Consider the following 15037-nt stretch of genomic DNA (forward strand, 5'->3'; position numbering starts at 1 on the left):
TGCTCCGCGGTGGACCAATCACAGCGCCAGGGAGTAGGCAGGAGTCGAAGAAAGAAAAGAAACAGCTGTTTTGTACTCGTAGTGACAGCCAAGCAGATGGTGTGAAATCATTTATCATAATATTGAGCAATCAAAGTCACCTTGACAAGAAGGCAGTAACTGGTAGGTCACCGTTGAGATATAACAATGATGCAGCCGTCCGCACGCAGATGTCAAGGGTACCACTTGCAGCAAGGATATCTCACCGGTGCTCGGCGTCTATATAAAAGACACACACGCTGGAAACTGCGTAGTCGTGGACAAGTGAATCTCCGGCCAATAAGGTGGACAGACATAAGGTAAATAACTACCTCAATTATTTTCCGTTTTTAAGTTTTTCAAAACAGAACATCAGAATCTCTGTGTTGTTTCGAAACTGTCTATTGTATTATCCAATTACAGTCTCTATCGACTGTAGACGCTCATCAAGTCGCTATATTCTTATCCACATTAGCAGGTAGCATTCAAAGTATTTTTCCCCGTTTATTTAGAAAAATTAAGCTATACATTACAATTCGCATTTCATTTGATTTTTCGAACGAAGTAGGTTTCGTTTTCACCTTCGGATTGTTGCGTTTTAAGATTTAAGAATCAAGGGCCTATCAACAACTTGATCATTGTTCTGTTATTTTATGTCTGAATTCCTTACCTTAATTATTTTTTTCTCTGTTTGATTGATATCCCTTCGTGGCAACTTCCAAAAGTTTTCTTTCAAAATAACACCTGGCTGATCTGAAAGTGTGAATTAACTGACATTTTGTTCGGTGTAGGGTCTATGATTTTTTTTTCGATATGCATAGGATTAATTGCCAAATTTCTTATTTCGTTGTTACCTAGCCTGCATAGTTCGCTCACTTTTGGTGCATAACACATGACGTTTGTGATGAAATTTGTGAATACGTTTCTTTAACCGCACTTTCAACTATGTTTTCGCGTGTAATTTCGTAATGTCTTTCACTTATCAGACACGTTTTCGATTTCTCAAGGTTTTGGAGAATCGACACAATAGACAGCTTCTATATACATGTATAGTACAATAATGCATTCTTTAGTTCAGCCGGCCATGCAACACTCTTCGTAGAATGTTGCGCACCGGAATGGTATAATCATGGCGTATAATTCAATTCAATATTACAATTATTTCCATACTGAACAATACATATCAGAATGCATAAGATGGTATTGTGGAGGCAAAATCCTAATAAGCCAAGGCTTGTAGCGGAGTGCCTTAAGAAGAGAATACAAAGACATGAAATAATTAATAAAGCTAAAAGAGTCAAAGACAATGATAAACAAAGGGGACAAAATGATCTGACCAGAAATAAAGAAAAATGTCTGGGGAAAAAACACCCTAAATCTGCAAGAGAGGTGGCAACACTGGAGAACAAACAGAAGGAAAAAAACGTATCTTACATATTGGGAGATAAGATACTCTTTGAAAGAGTTCTTAAAATAATTATGCCTATTTGAAAATTGCTTGATAAGTCCAACTTTTGTAATTGCCACTTAGCGTACTTCACAATAAAAGAGAACTACTATGAGTTAACGAGTTACGGGTCTGACAGCATGCGCGGCAGATAGAGAAAAAATAGACAAAATACTCCCTAATAAGGCCCAAAAAATACAAAAAAGGACACTCCCATTTGATAGGTCTTCTCCGAACATTGATGTTGTTGAGCGAAATTTTAACAACTGCGCAATTGTCGTAACATGTCAGACACTTTAATGAGCTTCTGTTGGAAAAGTGAATGTGATACATCACTAATAATGTGACATCTAATGAGTAGAAAACAATTCAGTACAGACCAAACTAAGGTACCACCACCCTTAATGACCTTGTACACCCTGTGGTCGGATGTACGCAGAGAATTAGACTTTACGGAATTGCCCAACTGTAAAACCTATTAGAACTGTTTCTTGCCTGGTTGTTGCTAAGCACCATCACTCCCTAGATTCCTAGCCATGTATAAACCATAAAGCAACGCATAAACCCAACAAATACCATTTACTCAAAACGGCCTTGAATGATTGAACCCTTTCACATTACGTAATAATACCCTGCGACAGTCCTTGATACAATAATGTTTTGTATTTAGATAAAGCTGTTGTGACGTTATTTGCAGCATTTCTAGGGATCAGGTATGTACACAGCGAAGGCCATTGGTACCCAGAGAGCTGCAACTCGGCAGTAGTTCAGAAAACTCTCGTCAGTGATCAGCGCGGAACTCCGGTTAAAAAAAGGTAAGTCGCCCTGATGTCGATTCGATGTTTGTTGCGCTCCTTCAAGCCTAAATGCAAATAATGTATATATTTTTTGACGCACACTTGAAAAACCAACTTCTGTTTTACCAAAAAAAACCAGTTATTTGAATAAACGTTCGTCGATGTTTTACATATTGTTCACATGAAGATGAAAGTTGATATGGATCATGTGGATCGGTTATTATTTAAGGCGATATTGTGACCAATTCGGGCCAAGCTCAAGATGCGCAGACCCGTCCAATTTAAATTTAATCTAGTAAGTTGTTTCCTTTTGAACGCCCTTTTGATTTATTTTAGTTTTTACTAATTGCATATCTCCCTCCATACCATCCCAACTTAGCCCGAAGCTGGTACTTTAAGGATTTACTTGTAGATGTTTTGTTTTACACGTACATTTTTGTGTGTGTGACAACCTGTTGTATAGTTAGAGAAAATCAGATGTACGTTTGTTTTGTGCTATAATTCCACAAATAAAACTCAAAAGGTTTTATCCTGATTACCAGTCAGAATCAATTGGGAAGTTGTTCATAATCATAACGCTGACACGGGGGATCGACTTAACACTTGCAGAGAAAATACATGCAGCAAGGATTGAAGTTAAAATGGAAACGGTCTTTTCTTGTCTAAAATTCAAACTTATGTTTATTCTGTTCAACTTTAAGCTGTTGATGGACGGAGAGAAAACACTTTTGGTGTGTATTTTTTCGTTATAAGGAGTCGATATTAGTGCTTGGATATTTTAAAGACATGCTATGTTAATCTACATTTTTCTTGTTGGTTTTCAACTGCAAATACTTGTGTTTCTTCAAATGTCCATACCCATATTTCATTCCCACACCCTATGAAAAAGCAGATTGGTTGAAATAGCCAATATATTGGTAGCATTGGCAGAAATGTGTCCGACCAAACCGAGATTGGTTGGACACATATCTACCAATCCTACCAATCTATTGGTTATTTCAACCAATCTGCTTTTAGGGTGCATGTATGTCGGTGAACTTTTGGGCAAGTACTTGAAGTTTAACTGTTTGCAATGATAGGTTGGTTATTTTAAACAGCCTCTGTGTGGGTTTAATACTGAGGCTGAAGTGGATGAGACAGAATCTCAAAAAAACCCTGACAGTCATATAGGATAAATGAAACTGGTGGTTTATTGATTTCACAAAGATCTATAATGGCTTGCACATTCTAATCAATATTTATGCCAGTATGCAGCCATGGTGAAAGGATATTACTAAACTGCATTTTAGTCTTTCGCAAGGCCAAAAACACTTACGCATTGTGGCTACGTCACTGCAGTATAGTGGGATGTCCATAAACACTCAAGCCTGCCAATACGTTCATTAACATAACTGGAAAATATCACGACTTCCTGAACTGAAGACAAGTGAAGAAATTGACAAACTTAAAACATATTCACAATATCAAAAAAGAATCCCCAAAAGCAAAAGATTCCACCAATGCACCCCAAACTGTTCAGGACATCGATGTATTTTCAGCCGGTGTACATTTTGCCAGGGTTGAATTCAGGGTGACAGACATTTTTTTCTCACCATATTGTTCAATTTTCTTTGGCGCAGATACTTTCAAGGATGCTGTTTGTCACTATTACTTTGACTTCAGTGGAGTGTCATTATTTGTAGTGTGAATGAAAAACAACAAAACCAAACAAACATAACCAAAGAAAATGAGACTAAAAGTAACAACGGTTACAAAAGTGAGCACATGACAGCAATGATCTCTGTCTATCTCGGCAGCAACACGGAGTCAACGTAGAAAAGGAGGGGTGTAGGACATTCCCAGCAAGTGGAACGTCATGTGCACTTCAGACCCACAGCATTAATTGATTAAAAGTGGGCAAATTTAAACGTCAACTTTTTTTTACTGGGTCAGGGTGCAGTGGGCGGTACGTCAGCTTTTATGTGGGTCATAGTAGCTCGATTATCTCCGCCCCAATTTTGTTAAGTTCATGGCCAACAAAGCACGCTACACATAGAATCTGAAAGTACACCCAGAGAACCACGTACGTACAATGTACGTGAACGTACACGGTTCATTTGTGACAATCCAGAAAACTCCAAAATTCAAAAGCTGCGGCGTTGAGGTTTGTTATGACAGGGACCAGACTCCCTATTTGGGTGCAGGGTCCATGGGTGATACTACTACAATTCAATATGAATTTCACCATGAAATTTATTGTTGTTGAAATGAAAGTACGTTTTAAATGCAGTGATTTTGTGGGGATTGTTTTTTAAGGCTGATTTTCTCTTATGAGCTAATCGAATGGAAAATTTAAGGTCGAGACTGACCTTTTTGGGTATCGTGTTTGTATCTTATCATGGAATTAATCATTTGTATGTATTCTCTTATACAGTAATTTGTGTTTGTAGCACATGTTGTAGGTTTGCATTCGTCACAATTATCCATCCTGCTCACTCGCAATCTTTTGACAAGCAACTCCGCCTGTCTGACTCGGCACTGATAGTGCTAAGAGGGGAGGGGGTTTTATTCCGTGACCCAAATCAGCCTCTAGGTCAGGGCTGTGAGATGACCTTAGATTGCTTACCCTCCTTCGCTGGGAATAGTCAAAAGAAACAGGTTCAGCTAGTTACCATGACAAAGCCGACTTGGCATGTTGTTCTTTTCGCTTGAACTCACCCTGAACTTGAGCCATTTTACCCACCGATAGTAAAAGTTCGTTTTCACGAGCAATTTTTGGGTTCACAAGTTCATTTCATTCATACTAAAATAGATTTGTTTTCCTGGTATAAATTTCACAGCACCTCGGCTAGGTAAGTTTAGTTCACGCAGGACAGAGATAGCACCAGCAACAAAAAAATTGCTTGAAAATACGAAGGCATCTCAAAGTTTTGTCAAAATATATCCACGTTCTTTCAGCAGATATACAGCCAATATGACACCAGATACCCCGATGATCGGGACGGTGGGACAGTACATTGTTCCACTTGCGTTACCCCTTCTACTGCCCATGGTGTTGCTACTCGTGATGCGTCGTTTGTGGTACGAGTACTTCTTCCTAAGCAGGGATCCGGCTTTCGATACCCCTCTGCCGGACGGTGGCATGGGATGGCCCTTGATCGGAGAAACCATCTCGTTCGCTCTTCAGGTAAGCTTTTCTCGAATTGCTGAACACTTTTGCCGAGTTGACGACCATTTTAAGCATTATCCGTCTTTGAGGTGTCTTTATTCTCGAAGTGTACCTTTTTTCCGGGCTCGTTGTCCACCGTTAGGGTTAGGCATTTTGCGCATATAACGATTGCATGCAGAAGGCTATGAAGGCAGGCGCAGTTCCACCAGGAAACAAAATTTTGATCCCGTATTCTCTATTTCGCCTTAAAAAGAAAAAGCCACTTCTTTACCCTCTCATTTTTAAACAACAACAACAACAACAACAACGTCGTTTCGTTTTCCCTGATTGTGCCAAGAATGTTCACCTACAAGCATTTCGAGAGTTCTTTATGAATCATGGCCTCTTAAACTGATTTAGATTTACCAAGCCGGGTATTTTTTAAGGTACCTGACAATTTCTTTGTTTCAAGAACCCGCGCTTGGTATTCAAAAGAGGTTAGCCCACGACTAAAAAATGTGACTACGGATGATAAGAATCAACGTATTAATGTTCTTGCTGTTGTGCGTTGATTTTTTTAATCAACGCGTACAGTTTAATGTTAGAGGAATCGAGACAGGATTGGGTATTGAACGTTTGCGAGAACATGAAAGCTTTGAATTACAAAGTATAATCATTTGTCTGTGTAATTCGTAAAACGAACGAAAGCGATTGGCATGTGCACGGCTTTCAAAAAATATCATTTACAATGTAATGTGTCGGCGTGTGTCATGTCATTGTCACACAAAGTTTCTGCGAATAGCGGATCTTGTTTGAGTATAAAAGCTTTTTGTACGTACCATTCTTTGTCCAGGCACAAGTGAACTTGTGTTTACTCTGTAATGCGATTAAATATTTTTTTTTCCAATGTGGGAAATAATACCATTTAGGATAGTGCACTATATCAATTAAAAATATCTTGAGTTGTAGCAGCAAGACAATTGAAATTGACATGAATAAAACCGGCCAAAGTATATACGCCATGAAATGTAATTTTGATTTTGTTTTCGTTAAAAGGATTTTATTTTTATATTTCAATAATTGTTATCTTCTTAAGGTTGAATTCCTTTATTATTTTAACCAGCATCCAAATGACGGCCATCTTGAATATCAAAATGGCCACCTTTTAAGATTTAATTTGAAACTTGGGCTATGAAAGTTGACCAGCATGAGATTACTGAAGAACATGACGAAGAAGTTTGAAGTATTTTATTTTTTGAGGGATAGATGATATTGTCAACAAAACTGCCTTCACATATATTTTTTTGTCTAAGGTGGGTAAAACTTGTTTTAGTAGTCTCGGTGTTTTAAATTTACTCTACATTTCACTGATATTTTTACGCAGGGCTCAGATTTTTACGACAAGAAGTTCCAGCAACACGGTCGAATTTTTAAGACACATCTGTTCGGCCGCCCAACGGTCCGCGTCCGAGGCGCAGATAACATCCGTAAGATTCTCCACGGCGAAAACGACATCGTGACTTCGTACTGGCCGACCACGACCAGAATCATCTTCGGTTCCGATTGTCTGTCGCAGAGCCAAGGCCCGTACCACACCAGGCTCCGCAAGCACGTGGCCAGTGCCTTCTCCCACACGGCGCTGTCCGGCTACGTCTCCCTGGTGCAGCCTCTCATCATTGAGACGATCAACGACTGGTGCAAGGCTACGAATGGTGTGGCAGTGTATCCCGAGTGCAGAGCTCTGACTTTCAGGGTCGCTGGCAAAGTCCTGTGCGGTTTCGACTGCAGCAAGTCAGAGACTGCCTCACTGATTGACTACTTTGAAGACATCGTTTACTGCCTCTTCTGCTTGCCCATCAACATACCTGGAGGTGGCTTCAATAAGGTAAGCTCATTTTAAGACATTTACCCACCCAAGATGTGCCCCAAGAGGTTAAAAAGAAATTGCATATACTTTGCATGTAAGAGACACTTACCTATTATGGAGTCATCACTTCCTTTTATGTCAATCTTGAAATGTTCAGATGTTTAGGTTGGTCAAATTATGTCTTTGTCTCATCCTCATGTTGCTTATGTAAATATTGTCACGACACTACCTTGCCGCCACGGTATTTACAATGAAATAAATGTTATTATGCAATGACAACTTGTCATATATGTTGTGTTAAGGCATGATACTGTTACATAAGTGAGCAAACATGCATACTGCCTGCCCAAGGTCCAACACAAATATTTTAAAATTAATTAATTAATTTTTTCACTAAAACTTGAAAAAGCGTGTTCTCCGTCAGAATTGAAAATTGACATTGAAAGTGGTTGCGAATTAATAAACGGTACACCAAGACTACTTTCTCATGAATCTCTATTCATGACAATCAAGGTTGTGATATTTTTCAACAAAAATTTCAACAACAAAAATTATACAAACAAAACAAACGAGGTGAATATATTACAATGCCTTTGTATACTTTTACAAATATTGTATAGGCTAATAGAAACGTTTTGATCTAAAGATAGGTATGGGTTTTTTTAATTATCCGAACTTGGATCCAGTTGATGCCGTACGTGTCTTTGGGTTTCTAATGAAAGATAAGATAGTTTGTCATATTGTTTCAAATCAATTCGACATTTATTTTTACATTGACATCCTCAGTGACAGTTCATACAAAAAAAAATGTGTAAACAAAACATTCTTCACAGACAGTATGTAATTAAGTATAAACATTAAACGATGTCAACATAAATGAAAAAGGTGAAGCACTGCTTTTGTAGCTTTCCCTGGGACAGGACAAGACTTAAACAACTACACACGGACAAAGATAGGGCAATCATATATAGCTTATTCAATGAAATGTATACACATTTTTGGATCAAAAAGCATATTCATGTGTGCTTTGCTCGGACAGCTATTTTTTATGGAAGCTGCTTACTGGAAGCTGCTTAGGCCTTCTGGAAGCTGCTTACAGTTTTCCCAGCTGCCAAACGGTATAGCAGTGAAATACTGACAGGAATAGCGCAACTTTTACCCGAGTTCATTGAACTGTAGCTGTCAGAGTGCATAACTGTCAGCTTGGACTGTAGCGCAAGTACACCAAGTATCCGTCATTGTCAACAAAACTCCCTTGGGGCACAAAAGGGGCCTATAGTAAAGCGGTTTGCTTCAAACACTAGACCCCCGAAATATATAACATTGTATCGAGGGGGGAAAGTACACGGTCGCTCCCTTCACAGACCGTAGTTTACAGTGAGGGAAAAACTTCCTGAAAGGGATGTGTGTAAACTTGAACAAATCCCCCAGGACACATCTATAGCGCTGAAATCAATACACATAGCAATTGGCGCCCAGATTTGTACCTGTGACCCGACACGCACGTGCCAAGCCGCAGAAAGCAACATTCCATGCAAATTAGTGCAGGGAGACATGGTTATTATTGGCCCCTGTGCCAGGGGAAGGGAAAGCATCGAAAAGGGATAAGTTTTGGGAATTATCGTTTTAATGAAAACACCGATTCTAAAAATCCTGGTAGTCCTACGCGGTTTCAGCAACGGGCCACCTCTAGATACTTTTAGTGGGCAGATTGGGAAAATTGTTTGGTGGGGATTGTTCGCTTTGATGATAAAAGCATGGCAGTTGGCACACAGTCATCTTAAGAAAGATATTTGGCTATAAGGGCCATCGCATATTTGTCTTTTGAAAAAATATAGGCAGAATAACATGCAATTTTCAAAAATTTCAAAATGGCTGGCACTGCTTAATTGTTATTCTACCTATATCTTTTTTCAAAAGACAAATATGCTATGGCCCTATAGCCAAATATATTTCTCATGGCATACTCTGGCTGTGTGCCAAATTCCTTGCTTTTATCATCAAATGAACAATCCCACTATCTGCCGTACTACTTGCGCAACGTTACCCCTCACTAAAAAAAATCACGTTTTCGACTCACACGTCTTTTGTAAGCAGCAAATATTTTCAAAATGCGGAAATTTGCACGTCAACATTTTTAGCTTTTGTTGCTTGTGTCAATAGAAATGACACACTTTTTTAGAAGAGGTCATCCCGAATATTGGTAAATTGATTGTCAACAACTGGGTGTGTTTTCAAACTGGGATATTTTTCCCATTCAATTTTTCTGTCCGATTCTTCATTGTTTTCGCACAGTTACAGGAGTGTCTTGCCCGTTCGACCTTCACCCGCCGTACGCAGATTGTAGGGCTCCCCGTACTTTTGCGTGTCGTATGGTTAGGCCTACTTTCGTTGAACAGGGAAATTTGTCGTGCGTGTATTCTTGTGTCAGGCGCCACTGATTTGATTGAAACGTTCCCGCTTTCTCTTTCTTTCTCTTGGTTCTGTCAATTCTTGTTTGTTTTGCAAGTCTTTTTTTAACCACGGCCTTTGCCTTAGATTCAGGAACGTTACGAAATGAGCAGCTATAAATAGCGCACACAATGTAACATTATAACAAACACACAATGTAACTTTATAACAAACAAATCATTTTGGCACGCACGTTTTGCCTCTGATTTTAAAGGTACATACACTTTTTCCTAGGATCGCCAAAATATACTGATTTCAATTGTTGTTTACATAGAATATTTCAAAGCCCGAGGTCATAGGAAACCCATAACTTCTTACACTTACGGAGTTAAATTTAAGAAAGTTGTTGTCCAACCAACCCGGCCGCCATTTTTGATTATCCTGTATACGTGTTTCCAGCAGAAAGTAAACTTTATCGAATTATGAGCCGAAGCATGGTAAGAAATATGTGTGACTGAAATCAAGACTAGGCATATAGCTCTCACGCTGTTCGGTTTTTAAAGGACCGAAATGTCGTACCCTGATCTTCCGTTGAGCAATATTTACAAGAAATCTCAAATTTTCAAGGTGGTGTTGTGTGCAATATCAGATTTTTCTCCAATTGATCTTAACTTTTCAACGCTAGCTTTAGAGTGTCAAATGGCGTAATCTAGGAGTGCGGAAGACATGTTTTCATTGTTTATTTTTTAGCAACGCGGAATTACTCTTTTGATTCCACTGTGGGTCTTTCCATGAATTTCGGATCCAAAGTGTGACATTTCTCCTGTCCCTGTTGAACTTTTTGTAATTTGCGACATTCCAGTGTCATTCAAACTAATTTATTTTTGTTAGCTGGGTCGTTTGCTTCACCATTTATATCACTCATGGAGGAAGAAGAAATGAAGGAGTGCAGCCAGAATTACACAAGAAAGATGTCAGATGAAACAGTGGCAGCAAAAAGTGGACAGATGGAAATGCAAACGATTTGAGCAATAACCAGCTTACATACATCCCTTAATCTTAAGGAACACAGCAGTACTGTTTGCAACATGGTTATTTGAATAAAAATCTCCCTCGTTAAAAGCCTATTAAGTGAAACGGACTCAACTTTACGACATTGTACAGGCCTACACCATAATGACAAAAAAGACAGTCTTATCGATAACGCTGGGTTGCACAATATTCTTCTTCCACTTTAGGTTGACGTATGTACTATTAGTAATAATGTGTGACCAATTTCTGTTCACAGGGTCTGAAAGCACGTGACCTCATTGCCAAGCGAATCAAGGAAAACATACTCCGTAAGATGGACAATGATGATACCCAGGATGCATTGCGCATATTGATGGAACAGGACACAGAGACCGGGGAGATTCCTTCAACTCCGGTAAACAATTGTTTACTCCAGTCATGCTGTTTTTGATGGGCTTTCTCGTTTCTTTATAATTTACGAAACATTGCAGACTTTACACACGAATGCTTTGATGTATTTGGATTAAATGCCCAGTATTGGTTGCCCTTTGGGGAACCGTGCTGGCGGAACCGGAGTGAATCCTTTGAAACATCGTCAGAGACAATCAACCGTGATGTAAACAAAGTTTACAAGGAAACGATGACCGAGTTTTGTTTCTCTCTGCCAAAACCAATGCAATGATTATAAGCCAAGAGCGGAACAGTTAGTTTTTAACATTTTCCGAGTTCTTAAAATAATTGAAACCCCAAGTACAGACATCTGTTGTAAATTGTTCTTATCAACGCAAATGCCATAAATGGTAAGTCATCGCATGTTATAAAAGCAACTATTTGTTTTCTTCACTTTTCATCGTGAAGGCAATCGTGGCCAACGCCATCGATCTTCTCGTGGCTGGGTACGCATCCACTGCAAGTGCCGCTTGCAGCATCCTCCGCGACCTTCACAACAACAAGCACGTCCTGGCCAGGGTCCGCCGTGAGCTAGCCGACCACGGCATGACACAGGCCGGCAGTCCGCTGTCGCTCGAAGACATGAACCAGTTGAAGTACGTGTCCAATGTAGTGAAGGAAATCTTGCGGATGTCGCCACCCATCGGAGCCGCTTTCAGAAAGGCCCTCCGTACTTTTGAGTTGGACGTAAGTAGGCAGAATTTCTTATAGATATCAATTACCATATACCTTCATCTACAGCAATCAATTAAAATGTTAGGAAGTGGTGTTTACATTATCCTGAAGAGCTAGAGGTACACTTTTTCCGTTCAAAGAAAAAAAAACGAAAAAATGTGATCATGACTTTCTAACGCATATAATCGGTCGTTCCTCATTCTGGTTCCTTTTAAGCAAAAAAATGCAATGTGATAATTATACGAATTCAGATTATTATCAACATGTCGCTGAATGCAGTGATTCATATAATACGCAAGGCAGCGAAAAATGAATAGATAGTTTTACATATTTATAAGAATACCGCGCAAATCATGCACATCAAACCGTCATATGCTATGGTAGTTTGTCCTTTTTTTGTCCTTGGGTTTTACAAGTGAAGGAATTTTTTTGCTCTCATAGGTCACACTTTCCAGGCCAAAAAATGGTGTGAACTTTTCACGTTTGACCCAGAATGCGTGTGACACCGACATCATCAATTTCAGACGGTCTCAGTGGGGCAGTAATTGCTTTCATAAATTCGCGTTTGGACCTACTTCAACGAGCAGGTCGTGGAGCCTTTTCTTGTAGATTTTTTCTCTCCAATTTTGATTGGAGTCGGTTTTGATGGAGCCGTACTTTGTAAAAGTCCTCTTTGACCAGAGTAATTTGACATCATTCCTCTCAAAACGACGTAAAGGGTTGAGGCTGCATCACAAATTAAGTGTCACAGAAATCATGCCTTTCTTCAGGCAAATCTAATGTGAATGAAAGGGGAAGGTGAACATAAGGGACGCGAAAACTAAGCCTGTAAACCATCAAGCTGCCGAAGCAAATTGCTTCAATATTCGTCAGTGCTCATTTACGTATTGGCGAATCTGGGCACGTGATCAGTGTACACTGATGGCCCCCTTCAGTGGAAAAACATGCATTGTGTATACCTTTGTGTCCAAAGCAATTGCCCTGTGAGTGTGACGGATGATTAGCCATTAAAGGGGGGCTTCGTGATAGAATTGCTATAGCGTGCTCGGAATTGTCTGTAACCAGCCCAGCTATTGTTCAGATTTTCCGTCATGGGCAGTTGCTTTGAACAATAGCTTGCACAATGCTTTCGCCATTGAAGGGGGCCTCATGGAGTGCGCAGGGAAAACTCGGAATGGCCTTGAATATAACGTTGGTACTTTTGTTACGTTACAGGGCAAGCAGATTCCGGCTGGATGGACGGTCTTATACAGCATCCGTGAGACTGTTGGCTTGTCCGACACGTTCGCAGACAAGGCCAAGTTCGATCCCGATCGCTTCTCCTCAGAGCGGTGCGAGGACCGCAACGGCGACCGCTACAACTACTGCATATTCGGCGGTGGGCCACGGTCGTGCATCGGCAAGTCGTTCGCCGTGATGCTGATGCGCATGATGGTCATCGAACTGGCGCGGAGCTGTGACTGGGAGCTCCTCAAGCCCGACTCGCTGAAGATGACGCAGTTACCGACGCCCCATCCCGTGGACGGCATGCCGGTCAAATTCACTGCCTTGAACAACGTCGATCATAATTCTAACAGTTTTGTCTTCACGGAGTGTGAGTCGGAGAACGCTTCTGATTCCATTCAGAGCTCAGGCCCGTAGGCCAAACACATCTTCTTGAATCGTTTCTAAAAGTGTACCAGGAAAACAAAGATCTGTGGATTCAAAGAAATAGTTATGCATATTATTACAACAGCCAAGAAAATATTTCCATTTCCATTCTAGAAAATCGCTTAAAAATGTGTTTGTGGTTGGGTAGGGTTTTTTTGGGGGGGGAGGGGGGGAGCACAATTTTTTATTTTTTATTTTCAGTGGTGTAACAAAGGCTAACATTCTGAGTGGGCACCTGGAGTGCACACATTTTTCAAAGGGGTTCCTGAAGGCAAGCGATTTGTACTTAATTCTAGATCTGTTCAATTCAAGATTTCAAATGGGGGGGGGGGGGGGGAGGGGAAAGGGGGGGGGCACTGGAGGGGGCACGAACATCCGGGGGGAAGTGCACATGGGCCCCATAATTACGCCATTTGGCACAATACTTCAAGTATAATAATACTTGTATGTAACTCCCCAAGAAACAGGACACCTCTTATTGGCTTCAAATATCCAATTCTTTTGAGCGCAGATGTCATCGCCCCCAGACCTCTTTGGGGTAAACTTGTGTCTCTTGATGGCGCACTAAATTGTGATTAGTTCCCATTATTTAGCATTTTATATTAGCCTTTTCAGATACTGCTTGTGTCTTACCTTTTCTCTTTGGATAGAACGGTGGAAAATACATTAAACTTTGTTGAACATAGATGTTGCACAGTCATTCTCGTTTTTTTATTCAGTGTTTTATTTTATTTGCTTGATCCACAATAACAATGTATGTAATAGGTGTCTAATAAGCACAAGCGTTCCAGTTGATGTTTGTTTGAATTTATAAGTTTTGTATACTATAATTACACTTATCCTTCAAAACTAATATTGATTTGCTGATAACTACGAATTTGACTTTTGTTGTACATGACCTAAAAACTACATGTATTACACAAGGCATATTTCCCACATGAATTCAAGTGTAAATATCCTAAGATATAACGTATTCCGATATTAATCAAACTAAGCCTTTTTAGGAATGTAAATTGACACGTAGAACTTTGTGTGAATCACAAAATGGAACTTCCTATAATGTTGTTTCACGGTTAAATGGATATTTTTTGGGTTTATCATTTGAAATTATAGATATTGTATGTCATAATAATGAGTTATAGAAGCAGGGTAGTAAAAGGGTTTTTTTAAGGTGTTTTTTTTATTGTAAAGTATTATTAGTTGGAAAGATTCAAGAGTAGAATATGAACTTGCACACGCGGCTAGCTACATGTACACCTTGAACATTTTGCATTCAAAGAGTAATTGTCGCGGGAAGAAATTCCAGGGAGCGCCCATCGATGCCAGTCATTTTCTGAAGAGTTGGTATGCTCGTAGAGTTGAAATGTGAGCATGGATTTCTCACAATGTGAATGGTTAATTGTTGAGAGTTTTGGCTCTGTTGGAAATTCGTATAACCAAGTCGAAAAATGGCTACCGCATTATAGATGTTGGGGGATAAAATTCTTTTCAATTTTCTTCGTAAATAATTGAGACAAGCTTTGTGGATCGGCACCAAAGACCTTTGAAATAAAGCACTATATTTTTGCGATTTCGAATGAAATTCAATTTTTAAAGAGGAGAGG

The 15037-nt window shown here is 39.7% G+C and overlaps 1 protein-coding gene across 2 annotated transcripts; it reads left to right on the forward strand.

The window, feature by feature from the left end:
- The first annotated feature begins 167 nt into the window (after positions 1-167).
- Positions 168-13752, forward strand: LOC119740072 (cytochrome P450 26A1-like). 2 transcript variants are annotated; one of them, XM_038215275.1, is made up of 7 exons: positions 168-338; positions 2163-2280; positions 5202-5428; positions 6774-7274; positions 10936-11073; positions 11517-11795; positions 12999-13752. In XM_038215275.1, the coding sequence occupies exons 3-7, from the start codon at positions 5216-5218 to the stop codon at positions 13422-13424; spliced, it is 1557 nt and encodes a 518-aa protein (XP_038071203.1). In that variant the 5' UTR covers positions 168-338; positions 2163-2280; positions 5202-5215; the 3' UTR covers positions 13425-13752. The 2 variants fall into 2 exon arrangements, with proteins under 2 accessions (XP_038071203.1, XP_038071201.1); XM_038215273.1 differs by having other exon boundaries at positions 169-338; positions 2136-2280; positions 5203-5428.
- The last annotated feature ends 1285 nt before the right edge of the window (positions 13753-15037 follow it).

The sequence above is a fragment of the Patiria miniata genome, unplaced genomic scaffold, assembly GCF_015706575.1.
Source record: "Patiria miniata isolate m_02_andy unplaced genomic scaffold, ASM1570657v1 HiC_scaffold_4, whole genome shotgun sequence".
In the NCBI taxonomy this organism is placed as follows: Eukaryota; Metazoa; Echinodermata; class Asteroidea; order Valvatida; family Asterinidae; genus Patiria; species Patiria miniata.

Bases quoted from the DNA above. Each gene is read 5' to 3' on its own strand.
- LOC119740072 (XM_038215275.1), top strand. From the start codon at position 5,216: ATGACACCAGATACCCCGATGATCGGGACGGTGGGACAGTACATTGTT. The intron at 5,429-6,773 runs GTAAGCTTTTCT...ATTTTTACGCAG, and splicing joins CCATCTCGTTCGCTCTTCAG to GGCTCAGATTTTTACGACAA. The intron at 7,275-10,935 runs GTAAGCTCATTT...TTCTGTTCACAG, and splicing joins CTGGAGGTGGCTTCAATAAG to GGTCTGAAAGCACGTGACCT.